General features: G+C 41.5%; 1 protein-coding gene across 1 annotated transcript in view; it reads left to right on the top strand.

Moving 5' to 3' along the window:
- The window catches only part of LOC306765241 (proline-rich protein 12-like), a gene marked incomplete at both ends in the record, with an annotated part of 489,381 nt that overhangs the window by 89,451 nt on the left and 372,856 nt on the right, over positions 1–27,074 (top strand). The window contains 2 exon segments of the mRNA XM_079252643.1: positions 23,708–24,316; positions 24,431–24,479. Coding sequence (XP_079108769.1) covers positions 23,708–24,316; positions 24,431–24,479 — 658 coding nt within the window.

The raw sequence follows: 27,074 nt of genomic DNA, 5'->3' as shown, positions 1-27,074 counted from the left end.
TGTACCCTGCCTGTCGCCCAAAGCCGGCTGGGATAGGCTCCAGCTTCCCCGCGACCCTGAATTGGAATAAGTGGTTCGGAAAATGAATGAATGAATGAATGGATCCACCTTGTACATGTGTCACAGAGCAGGACTGGATGTTTGCATCAATCGGCTGAGCTATTTGGACGTACCAGCATCAATTTACCAGTGTAACTGGTTCATAAACTGGTTCACACCTGCAAACTTTTGGCTGCTGGATTCAACTGGAACCAGTTTAATCCACATTCAGTTCTACATCCAATTAAAGACAACGTCATTTACAAAGCAGGGACATCTCCAAAAACTGATTTGTGGACACATAAACCGGTTTGAAGACACATAAACCGGTTTGTGGACACAGAAACTGGTTTGAAGACACATAAACCGGTTTGTGGACATAGAAACTGGTTTGTAGACACATAAACTGGTTTGTGGACACATAAACCGGTTTGAAGACACATAAACCGGTTTGTGGACATAGAAACTGGTTTGTAGACACATAAACTGGTTTGTGGACACAGAAACTGGTTTGTAGACACATAAACTGGTTTGGGGACACAGGAACTGGTTTGTGGATACGGGAACTGGTTTGTAGACACAGAAACTGGTTTGTAGACACAGAAACTGGTTTGTAGATACAGAAACTGGTTTGTGGACACATAAACTGGTTTGTGGACACAGAAACTGGTTTGTAGACACATAAACTGGTTTGGGGACACAGGAACTGGTTTGTGGATACGGGAACTGGTTTGTAGACACAGAAACTGGTTTGTAGACACAGAAATTGGTTTGTAGATACAGAAACTGGTTTGTGGACATAGAAACTGGTTTGGGGATACAGGAACTGGTTTGTGGATACGGGAACTGGTTTGAAGACACTGAAACTGGTTTGTGGACACAGAAACTGGTTTGTGGACACTGAAACTGGTTTGTAGACACAGAAACTGGTTTGCAGATACAGAAACTGGTTTGTGAAAACAGAAACTGGTTTGTGGACATAGAAACTGGTTTGTGGACACTGAAACTGGTTTGTAGACACAGGAACTGGTTTGTGGACATAGAAACTGGTTTGTAGACACAGAAACTGGTTTGTAGACACAGAAACTGGTTTGTAGACACAGAAACTGGTTTGTAGACACTGAAACTGGTTTGTAGACACAGAAACTGGTTTGTAGACACTGAAACTGGTTTGTAGACACAGAAACTGGTTTGTGGACACAGGAACTGTTTGTAGACACAGAAACTGGTTTGTGGACACAGAAACTGGTTTGTAGACACAGAAACTGGTTTGTAGACACTGAAACTGGTTTGTAGACACAGAAACTGGTTTGTGGACACAGGAACTGTTTGTAGACACAGAAACTGGTTTGTGGACACAGAAACTGGTTTGTAGACACAGAAACTGGTTTGTAGACAGAAAGTGGTTTGTAGATACAGAAACTGGTTTGTGAAAACAGAAACTGGTTTGTTGACACAGGAACTGGTTTGACGACACAGAAACTGGTTTGTAGACACAGAAACCGGTTTGTGGACACTGAAACTGGTTTGTTGACACAGAAACTGGTTTGTGGACACATAAACTGGTTTGTAGACACAGAAACTGGTTTGTGAAAACAGAAACTGGTTTGTAGACACAGAAACTGGTTTGTGAAAACAGAAACTGGTTTGTAGACACAGGAACTGGTTTGACGACACAGAAACTGGTTTGTAGACACAGAAACCGGTTTGTGGACACATAAACTGGTTTGGGGACACAGGAACTGGTTTGTGGATACGGGAACTGGTTTGTAGACACAGAAACTGGTTTGTAGACACAGAAACTGGTTTGTGGACATAGAAACTGGTTTGGGGACACAGGAACTGGTTTGTGGATACGGGAACTGGTTTGAAGACACTGAAACTGGTTTGTGGACATAGAAACTGGTTTGTGGACACTGAAACTGGTTTGTAGACACAGAAACTGGTTTGCAGATACAGAAACTGGTTTGTGGACATAGAAACTGGTTTGTAGACACAGAAACTGGTTTGTAGACACAGAAACTGGTTTGACAACACAGAAACTGGTTTGTGGACACAGAAACTGGTTTGTAGACACAGAAACTGGTTTGTGGACACAGAAGCTGGTTTGTAGATGCAGAAACTGGTTTGTAGACACAGACACTGGTTTGTAGACACAAAAACTGGTTTGTGAAAACAGAAACTGGTTTGTAGACACAGAAACTGGTTTGACGACACAGAAACTGGTTTGTGGACACAGAAACTGGTTTGTGAAAACAGAAACTTGTTTGTAGACACAGAAACTGGTTTGTAGACACAGGAACTGGTTTGTGGACACGGGAACTGGTTTGTAGACACAGAAACTGGTTTGTGGACTCAGAAACTGGTTTGTAGACACAGAAACTGGTTTGTGGACACAGAAACTGGTTTGTAGATACAGAAACTGGTTTGTAGACACAGACACTGGTTTGTAGACACAAAAACTGGTTTGTGAAAACAGAAACTGGTTTGTAGACACAGAAACTGGTTTGACGACACAGAAACTGGTTTGTGGACACAGAAACTGGTTTGTGAAAACAGAAACTGGTTTGTAGACATAGAAACTGGTTTGTGGACACAGGAACTGGTTTGTGGACACGGGAACTGGTTTGTGGACACAGAAACTGGTTTGTAGACACAGGAACTGGTTTGTGGACACGGGAACTGGTTTGTAGACACAGAAACTGGTTTGTGGACACAGAAACTGGTTTGTAGACACAGAAACTGGTTTGTGGACACAGAAACTGGTTTGTAGATACAGAAACTGGTTTGTGGACATAGAAACTGGTTTGTGGACACTGAAACTGGTTTGTAGACACAGGAACTGGTTTGTGGACATAGAAACTGGTTTGTAGACACAGAAACTGGTTTGTAGACACAGAAACTGGTTTGTAGACACAGAAACTGGTTTGTAGACACTGAAACTGGTTTGTAGACACAGAAACTGGTTTGTAGACACTGAAACTGGTTTGTAGACACAGAAACTGGTTTGTGGACACAGGAACTGTTTGTAGACACAGAAACTGGTTTGTGGACACAGAAACTGGTTTGTAGACACAGAAACTGGTTTGTAGACACTGAAACTGGTTTGTAGACACAGAAACTGGTTTGTGGACACAGGAACTGTTTGTAGACACAGAAACTGGTTTGTGGACACAGAAACTGGTTTGTAGACACAGAAACTGGTTTGTAGACAGAAAGTGGTTTGTAGATACAGAAACTGGTTTGTGAAAACAGAAACTGGTTTGTTGACACAGGAACTGGTTTGACGACACAGAAACTGGTTTGTAGACACAGAAACCGGTTTGTGGACACTGAAACTGGTTTGTTGACACAGAAACTGGTTTGTGGACACATAAACTGGTTTGTAGACACAGAAACTGGTTTGTGAAAACAGAAACTGGTTTGTAGACACAGAAACTGGTTTGTGAAAACAGAAACTGGTTTGTAGACACAGGAACTGGTTTGACGACACAGAAACTGGTTTGTAGACACAGAAACCGGTTTGTGGACACATAAACCGGTTTGTAGACACTGAAACTGGTTTGTTGACACATAAACCGGTTTGTAGACACTGAAACTGGTTTGTAGACACATAAACTGGTTTGTGGACACAGAAACTGGTTTGTTGACACAGGAACTGGTTTGACGACACAGAAACTGGTTTGTAGACACATAAACTGGTTTGGGGACACAGGAACTGGTTTGTGGATACGGGAACTGGTTTGTAGACACAGAAACTGGTTTGTAGACACAGAAACTGGTTTGTGGACATAGAAACTGGTTTGGGGACACAGGAACTGGTTTGTGGATACGGGAACTGGTTTGAAGACACTGAAACTGGTTTGTGGACATAGAAACTGGTTTGTTGACACAGAAACTGGTTTGTGGACACATAAACCGGTTTGTAGACACTGAAACTGGTTTGTTGACACATAAACCGGTTTGTAGACACTGAAACTGGTTTGTAGACACATAAACTGGTTTGTGGACACAGAAACTGGTTTGTAGACACATAAACTGGTTTGGGGACACAGGAACTGGTTTGACGACACAGAAACTGGTCTGTAGACACAGAAACCGGTTTGTGGACACTGAAACTGGTTTGTTGACACAGAAACTGGTTTGTGGACACATAAACTGGTTTGTAGACACAGAAACTGATTTGTAGACACATAAACTGGTTTGTAGACACAGAAACTGGTTTGTGAAAACAGAAACTGGTTTGTTGACACAGGAACTGGTTTGACGACACAGAAACTGGTTTGTAGACACAGAAACCGGTTTGTGGACACTGAAACTGGTTTGTTGACACAGAAACTGGTTTGTGGACACATAAACCGGTTTGTAGACACAGAAACTGGTTTGTTGACACAGAAACTGGTTTGTGGACACAGAAACTGGTTTGTGGACACATAAACCGGTTTGTAGACACTGAAACTGGTTTGTAGACACATAAACTGGTTTGTGGACACAGAAACTGGTTTGTAGACACATAAACTGGTTTGGGGACACAGGAACTGGTTTGTGGATACGGGAACTGGTTTGTAGACACAGAAACTGGTTTGTAGACACAGAAACTGGTTTGTGGACATAGAAACTGGTTTGGGGACACAGGAACTGGTTTGTGGATACGGGAACTGGTTTGAAGACACTGAAACTGGTTTGTGGACATAGAAACTGGTTTGTGGACACTGAAACTGGTTTGTAGACACAGAAACTGGTTTGCAGATACAGAAACTGGTTTGTGGACATAGAAACTGGTTTGTAGACACAGAAACTGGTTTGTAGACACAGAAACTGGTTTGACAACACAGAAACTGGTTTGTGGACACAGAAACTGGTTTGTAGACACAGAAACTGGTTTGTGGACACAGAAGCTGGTTTGTAGATGCAGAAACTGGTTTGTAGACACAGACACTGGTTTGTAGACACAAAAACTGGTTTGTGAAAACAGAAACTGGTTTGTAGACACAGAAACTGGTTTGACGACACAGAAACTGGTTTGTGGACACAGAAACTGGTTTGTGAAAACAGAAACTTGTTTGTAGACACAGAAACTGGTTTGTAGACACAGGAACTGGTTTGTGGACACGGGAACTGGTTTGTAGACACAGAAACTGGTTTGTGGACTCAGAAACTGGTTTGTAGACACAGAAACTGGTTTGTGGACACAGAAACTGGTTTGTAGATACAGAAACTGGTTTGTAGACACAGACACTGGTTTGTAGACACAAAAACTGGTTTGTGAAAACAGAAACTGGTTTGTAGACACAGAAACTGGTTTGACGACACAGAAACTGGTTTGTGGACACAGAAACTGGTTTGTGAAAACAGAAACTGGTTTGTAGACATAGAAACTGGTTTGTGGACACAGGAACTGGTTTGTGGACACGGGAACTGGTTTGTGGACACAGAAACTGGTTTGTAGACACAGGAACTGGTTTGTGGACACGGGAACTGGTTTGTAGACACAGAAACTGGTTTGTGGACACAGAAACTGGTTTGTAGACACAGAAACTGGTTTGTGGACACAGAAACTGGTTTGTAGATACAGAAACTGGTTTGTAGACACAGACACTGGTTTGTAGACACAAAAACTGGTTTGTGAAAACAGAAACTGGTTTGTAGACACAGAAACTGGTTTGACGACACAGAAACTGGTTTGTAGACACAGAAACTGGTTTGTGAAAACAGAAACTGGTTTGTAGACATAGAAACTGGTTTGTGGACACAGGAACTGGTTTGTGGACACGGGAACTGGTTTGTAGACACAGAAACTGGTTTGTGGACTCAGAAACTGGTTTGTAGACACAGAAACTGGTTTGTAGACACATAAACCAGTTTGTAGAAATAGAAACTGGTTTGTAGACATAGAAACTGGTTTGTAGACACTAAAACTGGTTTGTAGACACATAAACCAGTTTGTATAAATAGAAACTGGTTTGTAGACACATAAACCGGTTTTTAGACATAGAAACCGGTTTGTAGACACAGAAACTGCTTTGACGACACAGAAACTGGTTTGTGGACACAGAAACTGGTTTGTCAAAACAGAAACTGGTTTGTTGACACAGGAACTGGTTTGACGACACAGAAACTGGTTTGTGGACACAGAAACTGGTTTGTGAAAACAGAAACTGGTTTGTAGACACAGAAACTGGTTTTGTAGACACAGAAACTGGTTTGTGGACATAGAAACTGGTTTGTGGACACTGAAACTGGTTTGTAGACACAGAAACTGGTTTGCAGATACAGAAACTGGTTTGTAGACACAGAAACTGGTTTGTAGACACAGAAACTGGTTTGTGGACATAGAAACTGGTTTTTGGACACTGAAACTGGTTTGTAGACACAGAAACTGGTTTGTAGACACAGAAACTGGTTTGTGAAAACAGAAACTGGTTTGTTGACACAGGAACTGGTTTGACGACACAGAAACTGGTTTGTGGACACAGAAACTGGTTTGTGGACATAGAAACTGGTTTGTGGACACAGAAACTGGTTTGTAGACACAGAAACTGGTTTGTAGACACAGAAACTGGTTTGTGGACACAGGAACTGTTTGTAGACACAGAAACTGGTTTGTAGACATAGAAACTGGTTTGTAGACACAGAAACGGGTTTGTAGACACATAAACCAGTTTGTAGAAATAGAAACTGGTTTGTAGACACAGAACCTGGTTTGTAGACACAGAAACTGGTTTGTGGACATAGAAACTGGTTTGTGGACACAGAAACTGGTTTGTGGACACAGAAACTGGTTTGCAGATACAGAAACTCGTTTGTGGACACAGAAACTGGTTTGTAGACACAGAAACTGGTTTGTAGACACAGAAACTGGTTTGTGAAAACAGAAACTGGTTTGTTGACACAGGAACTGGTTTGACGACACAGAAACTGGTTTGTGGACACAGAAACTGGTTTGTGGACATAGAAACTGGTTTGTGGACACAGAAACTGGTTTGTAGACACAGAAACTGGTTTGTAGACACACAAAACCAATTTGTAGAAATAGAAACTGGTTTGTAGACATACAAACTGGTTTGTAGACACTGAAACTGGTTTGTAGACACATAAACCAGTTTGTATAAATAGAAACTGGTTTGTAGACATCGAAACTGGTTTGTAGACATATAAACTGGTTTGTAGACACAGAAACTGGTTTGTAGACACATAAACCAGTTTGTAGAAATAGAAACTGGTTTGTAGACATAGAAACTGGTTTGTAGACACAGAAACTGGTTTTGTAGACACAGAAACTGGTTTGTGGACATAGAAACTGGTTTGTGGACACTGAAACTGGTTTGTAGACACAGAAACTGGTTTGCAGATACAGAAACTTGTTTGTAGACACAGAAACTGGTTTGTAGACACAGAAACTGGTTTGTGAAAACAGAAACTGGTTTGTTGACACAGGAACTGGTTTGACTGACACAGAAACTGGTTTGTGGACACAGAAACTGGTTTGTGGACATAGAAACTGGTTTGTGGACACAGAAACTGGTTTGTAGACACAGAAACTGGTTTGTAGACACAGAAACTGGTTTGTGGACACAGGAACTGTTTGTAGACACAGAAACTGGTTTGTAGACATAGAAACTGGTTTGTAGACACAGAAACAGGTTTGTAGACACATAAACCAGTTTGTAGAAGTAGAAACTGGTTTGTAGACACAGAACCTGGTTTGTAGACACAGAAACTGGTTTGTGGACATAGAAACTGGTTTGTGGACACAGAAACTGGTTTGTGGACACAGAAACTGGTTTGCAGATACAGAAACTCGTTTGTGGACACAGAAACTGGTTTGTAGACACAGAAACTGGTTTGTGAAAACAGAAACTGGTTTGTTGACACAGGAACTGGTTTGACGACACAGAAACTGGTTTGTGGACACAGAAACTGGTTTGTGGACATAGAAACTGGTTTGTGGACACAGAAACTGGTTTGTAGACACAGAAACTGGTTTGTAGACACACAAAACCAATTTGTAGAAATAGAAACTGGTTTGTAGACATACAAACTGGTTTGTAGACACTGAAACTGGTTTGTAGACACATAAACCAGTTTGTATAAATAGAAACTGGTTTGTAGACATCGAAACTGGTTTGTAGACATAGAAACTGGTTTGTAGACACAGAAACTGGTTTGTAGACACATAAACCAGTTTGTAGAAATAGAAACTGGTTTGTAGACATAGAAACTGGTTTGTAGACACAGAAACTGGTTTGTGGACATAGAAACTGGTTTGTAGACACAGAAACTGGTTTGTAGACACATAAACCAGTTTGTAGAAATAGAAACTGGTTTGTAGACATAGAAACTGGTTTGTAGACACAGAAACTGGTTTGTAGACACATAAACCAGTTTGTAGAAATAGAAACTGGTTTGTAGACATAGAAACTGGTTTGTAGACACAGAAACTGGTTTGTGGACATAGAAACTGGTTTGTGGACACTGAAACTGGTTTGTAGACACAGAAACTGGTTTGCAGATACAGAAACTGGTTTGTAGACACAGAAACTGGTTTGTAGACACAGAAACTGGTTTGTGGACATAGAAACTGGTTTTTGGACACTGAAACTGGTTTGTAGACACAGAAACTGGTTTGTAGACACAGAAACTGGTTTGTGAAAACAGAAACTGGTTTGTTGACACAGGAACTGGTTTGACGACACAGAAACTGGTTTGTGGACACAGAAACTGGTTTGTGGACATAGAAACTGGTTTGTGGACACAGAAACTGGTTTGTAGACACAGAAACTGGTTTTTAGACATAGAAACTGGTTTGTGGACACAGGAACTGTTTGTAGACACAGAAACTGGTTTGTAGACATAGAAACTGGTTTGTAGACACAGAAACTGGTTTGTAGACACAGAAACTGGTTTGTAGACCCATAAACCAGTTTGTAGAAACAGAAACTGGTTTGTAGACATAGAAACTGGTTTGTAGACACTGAAACTGGTTTGTAGACACATAAACCAGTTTGTATAAATAGAAACTGGTTTGTAGACATAGAAACTGGTTTGTAGACATAGAAACTGGTTTGTGGACACAGAAACTGGTTTGTGAAAACAGAAACTGGTTTGTGGACACAGAAACGATTTTGTAGACACATAAACCGGTTTTTAGACATAGAAACCGGTTTGTAGACACAGAAAGTGGTTTGTAGACATAGAAACTGGTTTGACGACACAGAAACTGGTTTGTGGACACAGAAACTGGTTTGTGAAAACAGAAACTGGTTTGTTGACACAGGAACTGGTTTGACGACACAGAAACTGGTTTGTGGACACAGAAACTGGTTTGTGGACACAGAAACTGGTTTGTGAAAACAGAAACTGGTTTGTTGACACAGAAACTGGTTTGTAGACACAGAAACTGGTTTGTAGACACAGAAACTGGTTTGTGGACACAGAAACTGGTTTGTAGACACATAAACCAGTTTGTAGAAATAGAAACTGGTTTGTAGACACAGAACCTGGTTTGTAGAAACAGAAACTGGTTTGTGGACATAGAAACTGGTTTGTGGACACAGAAACTGGTTTGTGGACACAGAAACCGGTTTGCAGATACAGAAACTCGTTTGTGGACACAGAAACTGGTTTGTAGACACAGAAACTGGTTTGTAGACACAGAAACTGGTTTGTGAAAACAGAAACTGGTTTGTTGACACAGGAACTGGTTTGACGACACAGAAACTGGTTTGTGGACACAGAAACTGGTTTGTGGACATAGAAACTGGTTTGTGGACACAGAAACTGGTTTGTAGACACAGAAACTGGTTTGTAGACACACAAAACCAATTTGTAGAAATAGAAACTGGTTTGTAGACATACAAACTGGTTTGTAGACACTGAAACTGGTTTGTAGACACATAAACCAGTTTGTATAAATAGAAACTGGTTTGTAGACATCGAAACTGGTTTGTAGACATATAAACTGGTTTGTAGACACAGAAACTGGTTTGTAGACACATAAACCAGTTTGTAGAAATAGAAACTGGTTTGTAGACATAGAAACTGGTTTGTAGACACAGAAACTGGTTTTGTAGACACAGAAACTGGTTTGTGGACATAGAAACTGGTTTGTGGACACTGAAACTGGTTTGTAGACACAGAAACTGGTTTGCAGATACAGAAACTGGTTTGTAGACACAGAAACTGGTTTGTAGACACAGAAACTGGTTTGTGGACATAGAAACTGGTTTTTGAACACTGAAACTGGTTTGTAGACACAGAAACTGGTTTGTAGACACAGAAACTGGTTTGTGAAAACAGAAACTGGTTTGTGGACACAGGAACTGGTTTGACGACACAGAAACTGTTTTGTGGACACAGAAACTGGTTTGTGGACATAGAAACTGGTTTGTGGACACAGGAACTGTTTGTAGACACAGAAACTGGTTTGTAGACACAGAAACTGGTTTGTAGACACAGAAACTGGTTTGTAGACACAGAAACTGGTTTGTAGACACATAAACCAGTTTGTAGAAACAGAAACTGGTTTGTAGACATAGAAACTGGTTTGTAGACACTGAAACTGGTTTGTAGACACATAAACCAGTTTGTATGAATAGAAACTGGTTTGTAGACATAGAAACTGGTTTGTAGACATTGAAACTGGTTTGTGGACACAGAAACTGGTTTGTGAAAACAGAAACTGGTTTGTGGACACAGAAACGATTTTGTAGACACATAAACCGGTTTTTAGACATAGAAACCGGTTTGTAGACACAGAAACTGGTTTGTAGACATAGAAACTGGTTTGACGACACAGAAACTGGTTTGTGGACACAGAAACTGGTTTGTGAAAACAGAAACTGGTTTGTTGACACAGGAACTGGTTTGACGACACAGAAACTGGTTTGTGGACACAGAAACTGGTTTGTGAAAACAGAAACTGGTTTGACGACACAGAAACTGGTTTGTGGACACAGAAACTGGTTTGTGAAAACAGAAACTGGTTTGTTGACACAGGAACTGGTTTGTGAAAACAGAAACTGGTTTGACGACACAGAAACTGGTTTGTGGACACAGAAACTGGTTTGTGAAAACAGAAACTGGTTTGTTGACAAAGGAACTGGTTTGACGACACAATAAACTGGTTTGTGGACACAGAAACTGGTTTGTGAAAACAGAAACTGGTTTGTGGACACAGAAACGATATTGTAGACACATAAACCGGTTTTTAGACATAGAAACCGGTTTGTAGACACAGAAACTGGTTTGTAGACATAGAAACTGGTTTGTGCACACAGGAACTGGTTTGTGGACACGGGAACTGGTTTGTAGACACAGAAACTGGTTTGTGGACACAGAAACTGGTTTGTAGACACAGAAACTGGTTTGTAGACACATAAACCAGTTTGTCGAAATAGAAACTGGTTTGTAGACGTAGAAACTGGTTTGTAGACACTGAAACTGGTTTGTAGACACAGAAACTGGTTTGTATAAATAGAAACTGGTTTGTAGACACAGAAACTGTTTGTAGACACATAAACCAGTTTGTAGAAATAGAAACTGGTTTGTAGACATAGAAACTGGTTTGTAGACACAGAAACTGGTTTGTAGACACAGAAACTGGTTTGTGAAAACAGAAACTGGTTTGTTGACACAGGAACTGGTTTGACGACACAGAAACTGGTTTGTGGACACAGAAACTGGTTTGTGGACATAGAAACTGGTTTGTGGACACAGAAACTGGTTTGTAGACACAGAAACTGGTTTGTAGACACACAAAACCAATTTGTAGAAATAGAAACTGGTTTGTAGACATACAAACTGGTTTGTAGACACTGAAACTGGTTTGTAGACACATAAACCAGTTTGTATAAATAGAAACTGGTTTGTAGACATCGAAACTGGTTTGTAGACATATAAACTGGTTTGTAGACACAGAAACTGGTTTGTAGACACATAAACCAGTTTGTAGAAATAGAAACTGGTTTGTAGACATAGAAACTGGTTTGTAGACACAGAAACTGGTTTTGTAGACACAGAAACTGGTTTGTGGACATAGAAACTGGTTTGTGGACACTGAAACTGGTTTGTAGACACAGAAACTGGTTTGCAGATACAGAAACTGGTTTGTAGACACAGAAACTGGTTTGTAGACACAGAAACTGGTTTGTGGACATAGAAACTGGTTTTTGAACACTGAAACTGGTTTGTAGACACAGAAACTGGTTTGTAGACACAGAAACTGGTTTGTGAAAACAGAAACTGGTTTGTGGACACAGGAACTGGTTTGACGACACAGAAACTGTTTTGTGGACACAGAAACTGGTTTGTGGACATAGAAACTGGTTTGTGGACACAGGAACTGTTTGTAGACACAGAAACTGGTTTGTAGACACAGAAACTGGTTTGTAGACACAGAAACTGGTTTGTAGACACAGAAACTGGTTTGTAGACACATAAACCAGTTTGTAGAAACAGAAACTGGTTTGTAGACATAGAAACTGGTTTGTAGACACTGAAACTGGTTTGTAGACACATAAACCAGTTTGTATGAATAGAAACTGGTTTGTAGACATAGAAACTGGTTTGTAGACATTGAAACTGGTTTGTGGACACAGAAACTGGTTTGTGAAAACAGAAACTGGTTTGTGGACACAGAAACGATTTTGTAGACACATAAACCGGTTTTTAGACATAGAAACCGGTTTGTAGACACAGAAACTGGTTTGTAGACATAGAAACTGGTTTGACGACACAGAAACTGGTTTGTGGACACAGAAACTGGTTTGTGAAAACAGAAACTGGTTTGTTGACACAGGAACTGGTTTGACGACACAGAAACTGGTTTGTGGACACAGAAACTGGTTTGTGAAAACAGAAACTGGTTTGACGACACAGAAACTGGTTTGTGGACACAGAAACTGGTTTGTGAAAACAGAAACTGGTTTGTTGACACAGGAACTGGTTTGTGAAAACAGAAACTGGTTTGACGACACAGAAACTGGTTTGTGGACACAGAAACTGGTTTGTGAAAACAGAAACTGGTTTGTTGACAAAGGAACTGGTTTGACGACACAATAAACTGGTTTGTGGACACAGAAACTGGTTTGTGAAAACAGAAACTGGTTTGTGGACACAGAAACGATATTGTAGACACATAAACCGGTTTTTAGACATAGAAACCGGTTTGTAGACACAGAAACTGGTTTGTAGACATAGAAACTGGTTTGTGCACACAGGAACTGGTTTGTGGACACGGGAACTGGTTTGTAGACACAGAAACTGGTTTGTGGACACAGAAACTGGTTTGTAGACACAGAAACTGGTTTGTAGACACATAAACCAGTTTGTCGAAATAGAAACTGGTTTGTAGACGTAGAAACTGGTTTGTAGACACTGAAACTGGTTTGTAGACACAGAAACTGGTTTGTATAAATAGAAACTGGTTTGTAGACACAGAAACTGTTTGTAGACACATAAACCAGTTTGTAGAAATAGAAACTGGTTTGTAGACATAGAAACTGGTTTGTAGACACAGAAACTGGTTTTGTAGACACTGAAACTGGTTTGTAGACACAGAAACTGGTTTGCAGATACAGAAACTGGTTTGTAGACACAGAAACTGGTTTGTAGACACAGAAACTGGTTTGTGGACATAGAAACTGGTTTTTGGACAATGAAACTGGTTTGTAGACACAGAAAGTGGTTTGTAGACACAGAAACTGGTTTATGAAAACAGAAACTGGTTTGTTGACACAGAAACTGGTTTGTGGACATAGAAACTGGTTTGTGGACACAGAAACTGGTTTGTAGACACAGAAACTGGTTTGTAGACACAGAAACTGGTTTGTGGACACAGGAACTGTTTGTAGACACAGAAACTGGTTTGTAGACAAAGAAACTGGTTTGTAGACACAGAAACTGGTTTGTAGACACAGAAACTGGTTTGTAGACACAGAAACTGGTTTGTGGACACAGGAACTGTTTGTAGACACAGAAACTGGTTTGTAGACAAAGAAACTGGTTTGTAGACACAGAAACTGGTTTGTAGACACATAAACCAGTTTGTAGAAATAGAAACTGGTTTGTAGACACAGAACCTGGTTTGTAGACACAGAAACTGGTTTGTGGACATAGAAACTGGTTTGCAGATACAGAAACTCGTTTGTGGACACAGAAACTGGTTTGTAGACACAGAAACTGGTTTGTAGACACAGAAACTGGTTTGTGAAAACAGAAACTGGTTTGTTGACACAGGAACTGGTTTGACGACACAGAAACTGGTTTGTGGACACAGAAACTGGTTTGTGGACATAGAAACTGGTTTGTGGACACAGAAACTGGTTTGTAGACACAGAAACTGGTTTGTAGACACACAAAACCAATTTGTAGAAATAGAAACTGGTTTGTAGACATACAAACTGGTTTGTAGACACTCAAACTGGTTTGTAGACACATAAACCAGTTTGTATAAATAGAAACTGGTTTGTAGACATCGAAACTGGTTTGTAGACATAGAAACTGGTTTGTAGACACAGAAACTGGTTTGTAGACACATAAACCTGTTTGTAGAAATAGAAACTGGTTTGTAGACATAGAAACTGGTTTGTAGACACAGAAAATGGTTTTGTAGACACAGAAACTGGTTTGTGGACATAGAAACTGGTTTGTGGACACTGAAACTGGTTTGTAGACACAGAAACTGGTTTGCAGATACAGAAACTGGTTTGTAGACACAGAAACTGGTTTGTAGACACAGAAACTGGTTTGTGGACATAGAAACTGGTTTTTGGACACTGAAACTGGTTTGTAGACACAGAAACTGGTTTGTAGACACAGAAACTGGTTTGTGGACACAGAAACTGGTTTGTGAAAACAGAAACTGGTTTGTTGACACAGGAACTGGTTTGACGACACAGAAACTGGTTTGTGGACACAGAAACTGGTTTGTGAAAACAGAAACTGGTTTGTGGACACAGAAACGATTTTGTAGACACATAAACCGGTTTTTAGACATAGAAACCGGTTTGTAGACACAGAAAGTGGTTTGTAGACATAGAAACTGGTTTGTGCACACAGGAACTGGTTTGTGGACACGGGAACTGGTTTGTAGGCACAGAAACTGGTTTGTGGACACAGAAACTGGTTTGTAGACACAGAAACTGGTTTGTAGACACATAAACCAGTTTGTAGAAATAGAAACTGGTTTGTAGACGTAGAAACTGGTTTGTAGACACTGAAACTGGTTTGTAGACACATAAACCAGTTTGTATAAATAGAAACTGGTTTGTAGACACAGAAACTGTTTGTAGACACATAAACCAGTTTGTAGAAATAGATACTGGTTTGTAGACATAGAAACTGGCTTGTAGACACAGAAACTGGTTTTGTAGACACAGAAACTGGTTTGTGGACATAGAAACTGGTTTGTGGACACTGAAACTGGTTTGTAGACACAGAAACTGGTTTGTGGACATAGAAACTGGTTTTTGGACACTGAAACTGGTTTGTAGACACAGAAACTGGTTTGTAGACACAGAAACTGGTTTGTGGACACAGAAACTGGTTTGTGAAAACAGAAACTGGTTTGTTGACACAGGAACTGGTTTGACGACACAGAAACTGGTTTGTGGACACAGAAACTGGTTTGTGGACATAGAAACTGGTTTGTGGACACAGAAACTGGTTTGTAGACACAGGAACTGGTTTGTAGACACAGAAACTGGTTTGTGGACACAGGAACTGTTTGTAGACACAGAAACTGGTTTGTAGACACAGAAACTGGTTTGTAGACACATAAACCAGTTTGTAGAAATAGAAACTGGTTTGTAGACACAGAACCTGGTTTGTAGACACAGAAACTGGTTTGTGGACACAGAAACTGGTTTGTGGACACAGAAACTGGTTTGTGGACATAGAAACTGGTTTGTGGACACAGAAACTGGTTTGTAGACACACAAAACCAATTTCTAGAAATAGAAACTGGTTTGTAGACATACAAACTGGTTTGTAGACACTCAAACTGGTTTGTAGACACATAAACCAGTTTGTATAAATAGAAACTGGTTTGTAGACATCGAAACTGATTTGTAGACATAGAAACTGGTTTGTAGACACAGAAACTGGTTTGTAGACACATAAACCAGTTTGTAGAAATAGAAACTGGTTTGTAGACATAGAAACTGGTTTGTAGACACAGAAAATGGTTTTGTAGACACAGAAACCAGTTTGTAGAAATAGAAACTGGTTTGTAGACATAGAAACTGGTTTGTAGACACAGAAAATGGTTTTGTAGACACAGAAACTGGTTTGTGGACATAGAAACTGGTTTGTGGACACTGAAACTGGTTTGTAGACACAGAAACTGGTTTGCAGATACAGAAACTGGTTTGTAGACACAGAAACTGGTTTGTAGACACAGAAACTGGTTTGTGGACATAGAAACTGGTTTTTGGACACTGAAACTGGTTTGTAGACACAGAAACTGGTTTGTAGACACAGAAACTGGTTTGTGGACACAGAAACTGGTTTGTGAAAACAGAAACTGGTTTGTTGACACAGGAACTGGTTTGACGACACAGAAACTGGTTTGTGGACACAGAAACTGGTTTGTGAAAACAGAAACTGGTTTGTGGACACAGAAACGATTTTGTAGACACATAAACCGGTTTTTAGACATAGAAACCGGTTTGTAGACACAGAAAGTGGTTTGTAGACATAGAAACTGGTTTGTGCACACAGGAACTGGTTTGTGGACACGGGAACTGGTTTGTAGACACAGAAACTGGTTTGTGGACACAGAAACTGGTTTGTAGACACAGAAACTGGTTTGTAGACACATAAACCAGTTTGTAGAAATAGAAACTGGTTTGTAGACGTAGAAACTGGTTTGTAGACACTGAAACTGGTTTGTAGACACATAAACCAGTTTGTATAAATAGAAACTGGTTTGTAGACACAGAAACTGTTTGTAGACACATAAACCAGTTTGTAGAAATAGAAACTGGTTTGTAGACATAGAAACTGGTTTGTAGACACAGAAACTGGTTTTGTAGACACAGAAACTGGTTTGTGGACATAGAAACTGGTTTGTGGACACTGAAACTGGTTTGTAGACACAGAAACTGGTTTGCAGATACAGAAACTGGTTTGTAGACACAGAAACTGGTTTGTAGACACAGAAACTGGTTTGTGGAAACAGAAACTGGTTCTTGGACACTGAAACTGGTTTGTAGACACAGAAACTGGTTTGTAGACACAGAAACTGGTTTGTGAAAACAGAAACTGGTTTGTTGACACAGGAACTGGTTTGACGACACAGAAACTGGTTTGTGGACACAGAAACTGGTTTGTGGACATAGAAACTGGTTTGTGGACACAGAAACTGGTTTGTAGACACAGGAACTGGTTTGTAGACACAGAAACTGGTTTGTGGACACAGGAACTGTTTGTAGACACAGAAACTGGTTTGTAGACATAGAAACTGGTTTGTAGACACAGAAACTGGTTTGTAGACACATAAACCAGTTTGTAGAAATAGAAACTGGTTTGTAGACACAGAACCTGGTTTGTAGACACAGAAACTGGTTTGTGGACATAAAAACTGGTTTGTGGACACAGAAACTGGTTTGTGGACACAGAAACTGGTTTGCAGATACAGAAACTCGTTTGTGGACACAGAAACTGGTTTGTAGACACAGAAACTGGTTTGTAGACACAGAAACTGGTTTGTGAAAACAGAAACTGGTTTGTTGACACAGGAACTGGTTTGACGACACAGAAACTGGTTTGTGGACACAGAAACTGGTTTGTAGGCAGAGAAACTGATTTGTAGACACAGAAACTGGTTTGTAGACACAGAAACTGGTTTGTAGACACACAAAACCAATTTGTAGAAATAGAAACTGGTTTGTAGACATACAAACTGGTTTGTAGACACTGAAACTGGTTTGTAGACACATAAACCAGTTTGTATAAATAGAAACTGGTTTGTAGACACATAAACTGGTTTGTAGACACAGAAACTGGTTTGTAGACATAGAAACTGGTTTGTAGGCAGAGAAACTGATTTGTAGACACAGAAACTGGTTTGTAGACACAGAAACTGGTTTGTAGACACAGAAACTGGTTTGTAGACACACAAAACCAATTTGTAGAAATAGAAACTGGTTTGTAGACATACAAACTGGTTTGTAGACACTGAAACTGGTTTGTAGACACATAAACCAGTTTGTATAAATAGAAACTGGTTTGTAGACACATAAACTGGTTTGTAGACACAGAAACTGGTTTGTAGACATAGAAACTGGTTTGTAGACACTGAAACTCGTTTGTAGACACATAAACTGGTTTGTAGACACAGAAACTGGTTTGTAGACATAGAAACTGGTTTGTAGACACAGAAACTGGTTTGTAGACACAGAAACTGGTTTGTGGACACAGAAACTAGTTTGTAGACACAGAAACTGGTTTGTGGACACAGAAACTGGTTTGTAGGCACAGAAACTGATTTGTAGACACAGAAACTGGTTTGTGGACACAGAAACTGGTTTGTAGGCACAGAAACTGATTTGTAGACACAGAAACTGGTTTGTGGACACAGAAACTGGTTTGTAGACACATAAACTGGTTTGTAGACACAGAAACTGGTTTGTAGACATAGAAACTGGTTTGTAGACACTGAAACTCGTTTGTAGACACATAAACTGGTTTGTAGACACAGAAACTGGTTTGTAGACACAGAAACTGGTTTGTGGACACAGAAACTGGTTTGTAGGCACAGAAACTGATTTGTAGACACAGAAACTGGTTTGTGGACACAGAAACTGGTTTGTAGACACAGAAACTGGTTTGTAGACACAGAAACTGGTTTGTAGACATAGAAACTGGTTTGTAGACACAGAAACTGGTTTGTAGACATAGAAACTACTTTAAGACACTGAAACTGGTTTGTAAACACAGAAACTGGTTTGTGAAAACAGAAACTGGTTTGTTGACACAGGAACTGGTTTGTGGACACAGAAACTGGTTTGTAGGCACAGAAACTGATTTGTAGACACAGAAACTGGTTTGTGGACACAGAAACTGGTTTGTAGACACATAAACTGGTTTGTAGACACAGAAACTGGTTTGTAGACATAGAAACTGGTTTGTAGACACTGAAACTCGTTTGTAGACATAAACTGGTTTGTAGACACAGAAACTGGTTTGTAGACATAGAAACTACTTTAAGACACTGAAACTGGTTTGTAGACACAGAAACTGGTTTGTAGACACAGAAACTGGTTTGTGGACACAGAAACTGGTTTGTAGGCACAGAAACTGATTTGTAGACACAGAAACTGGTTTGTGGACACAGAAACTGGTTTGACGACACAGAAACTGGTTTGTGGACACAGAAACTGGTTTGTTGACACAGGAACTGGTTTGACGACACAGAAACTGGTTTGTGGACACAGAAACTGGTTTGTAGGCAGAGAAACTGATTTGTAGACACAGAAACTGGTTTGTAGACACAGAAACTGGTTTGTAGACACACAAAACCAATTTGTAGAAATAGAAACTGGTTTGTAGACATACAAACTGGTTTGTAGACACTGAAACTGGTTTGTAGACGCATAAACCAGTTTGTATAAATAGAAACTGGTTTGTAGACACATAAACTGGTTTGTAGACACAGAAACTGGTTTGTAGACACTGAAACTGGTTTGTAGACACATAAACCAGTTTGTATAAATAGAAACTGGTTTGTAGACACATAAACTGGTTTGTAGACACAGAAACTGGTTTGTAGACATAGAAACTGGTTTGTAGACACTGAAACTCGTTTGTAGACACATAAACTGGTTTGTAGACACAGAAACTGGTTTGTAGACATAGAAACTGGTTTGTAGACACAGAAACTGGTTTGTAGACACAGAAACTGGTTTGTGGACACAGAAACTAGTTTGTAGACACAGAAACTGGTTTGTGGACACAGAAACTGGTTTGTAGGCACAGAAACTGATTTGTAGACACAGAAACTGGTTTGTGGACACAGAAACTGGTTTGTAGACACATAAACTGGTTTGTAGACACAGAAACTGGTTTGTAGACATAGAAACTGGTTTGTAGACACTGAAACTCGTTTGTAGACACATAAACTGGTTTGTAGACACAGAAACTGGTTTGTAGACACAGAAACTGGTTTGTGGACACAGAAACTGGTTTGTAGGCACAGAAACTGATTTGTCGACACAGAAACTGGTTTGTGAAAACAGAAACTGGTTTGTTGACACAGGAACTGGTTTGACGACACAGAAACTGGTTTGTGGACACAGAAACTGGTTTGTGGACACAGAAACTGGTTTGTGGACACAGAAACTGGTTTGTAGACACATAAACTGGTTTGTAGACACAGAAACTGGTTTGTAGACATAGAAACTGGTTTGTAGACACTGAAACTCGTTTGTAGACACATAAACTGGTTTGTAGACACAGAAACTGGTTTGTAGACACAGAAACTGGTTTGTGGACACAGAAACTGGTTTGTAGGCACAGAAACTGATTTGTCGACACAGAAACTGGTTTGTGGACACAGAAACTGGTTTGTAGACATAGAAACTGGTTTGTAGACACAGAAACTGGTTTGTAGACATAGAAACTACTTTAAGACACTGAAACTGGTTTGTAGACACAGAAACTGGTTTGTAAACACAGAAACTGGTTTGTGAAAACAGAAACTGGTTTGTTGACACAGGAACTGGTTTGTGGACACAGAAACTGGTTTGTAGGCACAGAAACTGATTTGTAGACACAGAAACTGGTTTGTGGACACAGAAACTGGTTTGTAGACACATAAACTGGTTTGTAGACACAGAAACTGGTTTGTAGACATAGAAACTGGTTTGTAGACACTGAAACTCGTTTGTAGACACATAAACCAGTTTGTATAAATAGAAACTGGTTTGTAGACACATAAACTGGTTTGTAGACACAGAAACTGGTTTGTAGACATAGAAACTGGTTTGTAGACACTGAAACTCGTTTGTAGACACATAAACTGGTTTGTAGACACAGAAACTGGTTTGTAGACATAGAAACTGGTTTGTAGACACAGACACTGGTTTGTAGACACAGAAACTGGTTTGTAGACACAGAAACTGGTTTGTGGACACAGAAACTGGTTTGTAGGCACAGAAACTGATTTGTAGACACAGAAACTGGTTTGTGGACACAGAAACTGGTTTGTAGACACATAAACTGGTTTGTAGACACAGAAACTGGTTTGTAGACATAGAAACTGGTTTGTAGACACTGAAACTGGTTTGTAGACACATAAACTGGTTTGTAGACACAGAAACTGGTTTGTAGACACAGAAACTGGTTTGTGGACACAGAAACTGGTTTGTGGACACATAAACTGGTTTGTAGACACAGAAACTGGTTTGTAGACACAGAAACTGGTTTGTGGACACAGAAACTGGTTTGTAGGCACAGAAACTGATTTGTAGACACAGAAACTGGTTTGTGGACAAAGAAACTGGTTTGTAGACACATAAACTGGTTTGTAGACACAGAAACTGGTTTGTAGACATAGAAACTGGTTTGTAGACACAGAAACTGGTTTGTAGACATAGAAACTACTTTAAGACACTGAAACTGGTTTGTAGACACAGAAACTGGTTTGTAGACACAGAAACTGGTTTGTGAAAACAGAAACTGGTTTGTGGACACAGGAACTGGTTTGACGACACAGAAACTGGTTTGTAGGCACAGAAACTGGTTTGTGGACACAGAAACTAGTTTGTAGACACAGAAACTGGTTTGTGGACACAGAAACTGGTTTGTAGGCACAGAAACTGATTTGTAGACACAGAAACTGGTTTGTGGACACAGAAACTGGTTTGTAGACACATAAACTGGTTTGTAGACACAGAAACTGGTTTGTAGACATAGAAACTGGTTTGTAGACACTGAAACTCGTTTGTAGACACATAAACTGGTTTGTAGACACAGAAACTGGTTTGTAGACACAGAAACTGGTTTGTGGACACAGAAACTGGTTTGTAGGCACAGAAACTGGTTTGTAGACACAGAAACTGGTTTGTAGACACTGAAACTCGTTTGTAGACACATAAACTGGTTTGTAGACACAGAAACTGGTTTGTAGACACAGAAACTGGTTTGTGGACACAGAAACTGGTTTGTAGGCACAGAAACTGATTTGTAGACACAGAAACTGGTTTGTGGACACAGAAACTGGTTTGTAGACACATAAACTGGTTTGTAGACACAGAAACTGGTTTGTAGACATAGAAACTGGTTTGTAGACACAGAAACTGGTTTGTAGACATAGAAACTACTTTAAGACACTGAAACTGGTTTGTAGACACAGAAACTGGTTTGTAGACACAGAAACTGGTTTGTGAAAACAGAAACTGGTTTGTTGACACAGGAACTGGTTTGTAGACACAGAAACTGGTTTGACGAGACAGAAACTGGTTTGTAGACACAGAAACTGGTTTGTAGACACTGAAAGTGGTTTGTGGACACAGAAACTGGTTTGTAGACACAGAAACTGGTTTGTAGACACAGACACTGGTTTGTGGACACAGAAACTGGTTTGTGGACACAGAAACTGGTCTTTGGACACAGAAACTGGTTTTTAGACATAGAAACTACTTTAAGACACAGAAACTGGTTTGTAGACACTGAAAGTGGTTTGTGGACACAGAAACTGGTTTGTAGACACAGACACTGGTTTTTGGACACAGAAACTGGTTTGTGGACACAGAAACTGGTCTTTGGACACAGAAACTGGTCTTTGGACACAGAAACTGGTTTGTGGACACAAACTGGTTTGAAGACCCAGAAATCATCTATAGTGGAACAACTGGATTTAACTTTTTTTTTTAGCTGTGTTTAATAAATAATATCCTGGTCCTGGTCCTTCAGACCAAACAATCCGTGAATATTTTGTCCAATCTTGTACTAAACATATATTTTGTCTGCTGTTAACGCAGATGATGATGGATGGATGGAAAAAGCAGAGTGAGGACCCTCTGAATACTGAAACCTGGGCTGCTGCACACAAGCTCTGCAGTTTAGTAAGTTGCTTTACACCCTCTGCCAAATGGCCAAAGCTTGGAGCATCATATATAATTCATACCTCATCAGTTCAACCTAATGCTGCTGGTGGACAGAAGGCATTATCTAAGTCATGTAACCCCAGGTACCCACAGTCCAGAGTCTTTCTGTACAGGTATCTGTGAAAGGTGGATGTAAACATATTCACCTGTGTCGTCCTCAGCGAAACAAAAACAGCTATTCGTTCATTTTCAGTCCTGTTTTTCTGCTTTGAGGATTGGAGAGAAGGTTATAGTTGACTGACAGCCAGCTCTTTCTGACTGACAAAAGGGAGAAAAGAGATGCCTGTTGCCACGGCAGCTGTTGCCACAGTGACTGCATCATCCAGCTCAGGAGCCCTGCTGCCACCTGCTGTCTGTTAAGCCTCACTGTTTTTAATTTCCTGTTTGGGATGTTGCTAATAAAACCCATTTACTCACCTATCCTGACGGGGTCACAGGTCGCGCGCCGGCCGAAGGAGATAAAAATAGCTTTATTGTTATCAGCAAGCAGCTTTATATGACTGTGATTAAAACTATATATGAGAGAGAAAACTGAGTACAGGACTGTTGTTTTGCAGGCTGATGACGTGAAACCCGGCTTAATGGCCTCCTTTTTGGATTTCCTGAAGACGGGGAAAAAACAGTCCAACCATGAAGGAGGTCAGCGAGATGCCGAAGACCCCTGCTCTTCTCTAAAAGAAGGTATCAGGCCCTTATCTCCCACTTCTCTGCCAGCAACCCCTTCTCAGCAGCCCCTAGGAACCTTCAGCCAAGAAGGTCAGGGTGGAGGGTCTGAGCTGGCCCTCAGCAGCTGCTCCAGTCCCTGCAAGCCTTTGGATGAGGAGTTGAAAGGGAACCTGGAGGCCCTACCCTCCTTCTCCTCCGATGAAGAAGACTCGGTCAGTAAGAACCAGGACCTGCAGGAGAGCATTTCCTCCGCTATCTCTGCCCTTTACGACACCCCCCACTCACTGGCTGCTGCAATGGCTTCTGCAATGATGAAGGTCCAGCCCACCTTGTCCCCAGCCACGCCTCAGGAGCCTTCTCTCAGCTATCCCCTCCCCGCCATGCCGCCTCTCGTCCCCACGCTGGACAACACCAGAAAGGACACGGTTACGGACAATCAGCGCTGCATAGAGGATGAAGAAGAGCCAAAACTGACCTCGCCCCAGTCGGAGCGAGAACCGGCAGAGGAAAGGGAGTCTCAGCAAAGAGCAGGGGGGGAGGAAGAGGAGGAGCAGGATGGAGAAGGAGAAACCAGAAAAAAGGAGGAAATAATGACAGAGGCACAGAATGTACAGGAGGAAGAGGAGGAAGAAGACAGGATGTTGGAGGTTCCTAAAGCTGAAGGTAAAGATTCTGTAAATGAAAATGTATTTACCAATACCTGCTCATAAACAAATATTCATTATTTATTTATTTACCAAAACATGTTCATTAAAAGTTATTAATTATTTATTTATCAAAACATGTTCACAAACAATTAATCATTATTTATCTACCAAAACATGTTCATTAAAAGTTATTAATTATTTATTTATTTACCAAAACATGTTCACATACCTGCCAAGTTCAAACAAAACTTTACATTTACACTGAATCTATGAAAACAGGCAAATCCAACTTTATACACAAAGCTCTTTGAGACAAACACTGAAATAAAGTTCTGGACAGAAAAAAAAAGTTATCGTGAACAATAAAGTCGTTAAAGACCATAAAAAGAAGTCCAGCTTTGATCCGCCCAGACCAGTTTAGACCAGGACGTCCAGCTCTGGTCCAGTAGGACCAGTTTAGACCAGGACGTCCAGCTCTGGTCCACTAGGACCAGTTTAGACCAAAACGTGCAGTTCTGGTCCAGTAGGACCAGTTTAGACCAGGACGTCCAGCTCTGGTCCAGTAGGACCAGTTTAGACCAGGACGTCCAGCTCTGGTCCACTAGGACCAGTTTAGACCAAAACGTGCAGTTCTGGTCCAGTAGGACCAGTTTATACCAGGACGTCCAGCTCTGGTCCAGTAGGACCAGTTTAGACCAGGACGTCCAGCTCTGGTCCACTAGGACCAGTTTAGACCAGGACGTCCAGCTCTGGTCCACTAGGACCAGTTTAGACCACAACGTCCAGTTCTGGTCCAGTAGGACCAGTTTAGACCAGGACGTCCAGCTCTGGTCTACTAGGACCAGTTTAGACCACAACGTCCAGTTCTGGTCCAGTAGGACCAGTTTAGACCAGGACGTCCAGCTCTGGTCCAGTAGGACCAGTTTAGACCAGGTCGTCCAGCTCTGGTCCAGTAGGACCAGTTTACATCAGGACGTCCAGCTCTGGTTCAGGAGGACCAGTTTAGACCAGGATGTCCAGCTCTGGTCCACGCGGACCAGTTTAGACCAGGACGTCCAGCTCTGGTCCAGAAGGACCAGTTTAGACCAGGATGTCCAGCTCTGGTCCACGCGGACTGGTTCAGACCAGGACGTCCAGCTCTGGTCCAGTAGGACCAGTTTAGACCAGGAAGTCCAGCTCTGGTCCACTAGGACCAGTTTAGACCAGGACATCCAGTTCTGGTCTAGTAGGACCAGTTTAGAACAGGACGTCCAGCTCTGGTCCAGTAGGACCAGTTTAGACCACAACGTCCAGTTCTGGTCCAGTAGGACCAGTTTAGACCAGGAAGTCCAGCTCTGGTCCAGTAGGACCAGTTTAGACAAGGACGTCCAGCTCTGGTCCAGTAGGACCGGTTTAGAACAGGACGTCCAGCTCTGGTCCACGCGGACCAGTTTAGACCAGGACGTCCAGCTCTGGTTCACCAGGACCAGTTTAGACCTGGACGTCCAGCTCTGGTCCAATAGGACCAGTTCAGACCAGGAATTCCAGCTCTGGTCCACGCAGACCAGTTTAGACCAGGACGTCCAGCTCATGTCCACTAGGACCAGTTTAGATCAGGACGTCCAGCTCTGGTCCACTAGGACCAGTTTAGACCAGGACGTCCAGCTCTGGTCCACTAGGACCAGTTTAGACCAGGAAGTCGAGCTCTGGTCCACTAGGACCAGTTTAGACAACAACGTCCAGTTCTGGTCCAGTAGGACCAGTTTAGAACCAGGACGTCCAGCTCTGGTCCAGTATGACCAGTTTAGACCAGGCTGCCCAGTTCTGGTTCAGTAGGACCAGTTTAGACCAGGACGTCCAGCTCTGGTCCACTAGGACCAGTTTAGACCACAACGTCCAGTTCTGGTCCAGTAGGACCAGTTTAGACCAGGACGTCCAGCTCTGGTCCAGTAGGACCAGTTTAGACCAGGACGTCCAGCTCTGGTCCACTAGGACCAGTTTAGACCACAACGTCCAGTTCTGGTCCAGTAGGACCAGTTTAGACCAGGACGTCCAGCTCTGGTCCACTAGGACCAGTTTAGACCACAACGTCCAGCTCTGGTCCACTAGGACCAGTTTAGACCAGGAAGTCGAGCTCTGGTCCACTAGGACCAGTTTAGATGACAACGTCCAGTTCTGGTCCAGTAGGACCAGTTTAGAACCAGGACGTCCAGCTCTGGTCCAGTATGACCAGTTTAGACCAGGCTGTCCAGCTCTGGTTCAGTAGGACCAGTTTAGACCAGGACGTCCAGCTCTGGTCCAGTAGGACCAGTTTAGACCACAACGTCCAGTTCTGGTCCAGTAGGACCAGTTTAGACCAGGACGTCCAGCTCTGGTCCAGTAGGAACAGTTTAGACCAGGATGTCCAGCTCTGGTCCACGCGGACCAGTTTAGAACAGGACGTCCAGCTCTTGTCCACTAGGACCAGTTTAGACCAGGATGTCCAGCTCCGGTTCAGTAGGACCAGTTTAGACCAGGACGTCCAGCTCTGGTCCAGTAGGACCAGTTTAGACCACAACGTCCAGTTCTGGTCAAGTACGACCAGTTTAGACCAGGACGTCCAGCTCTGGTCCAGTAGGACCAGTTTAGAACA

The sequence above is a fragment of the Telmatherina bonti genome (assembly GCF_933228915.1).
Source record: "Telmatherina bonti genome assembly, chromosome: 14".
Classification (NCBI taxonomy): domain Eukaryota; kingdom Metazoa; phylum Chordata; class Actinopteri; order Atheriniformes; family Telmatherinidae; genus Telmatherina; species Telmatherina bonti.
Note: the sequence above shows the minus strand (reverse complement) of the source record. Positions and strands in the feature narration are given on the sequence as shown.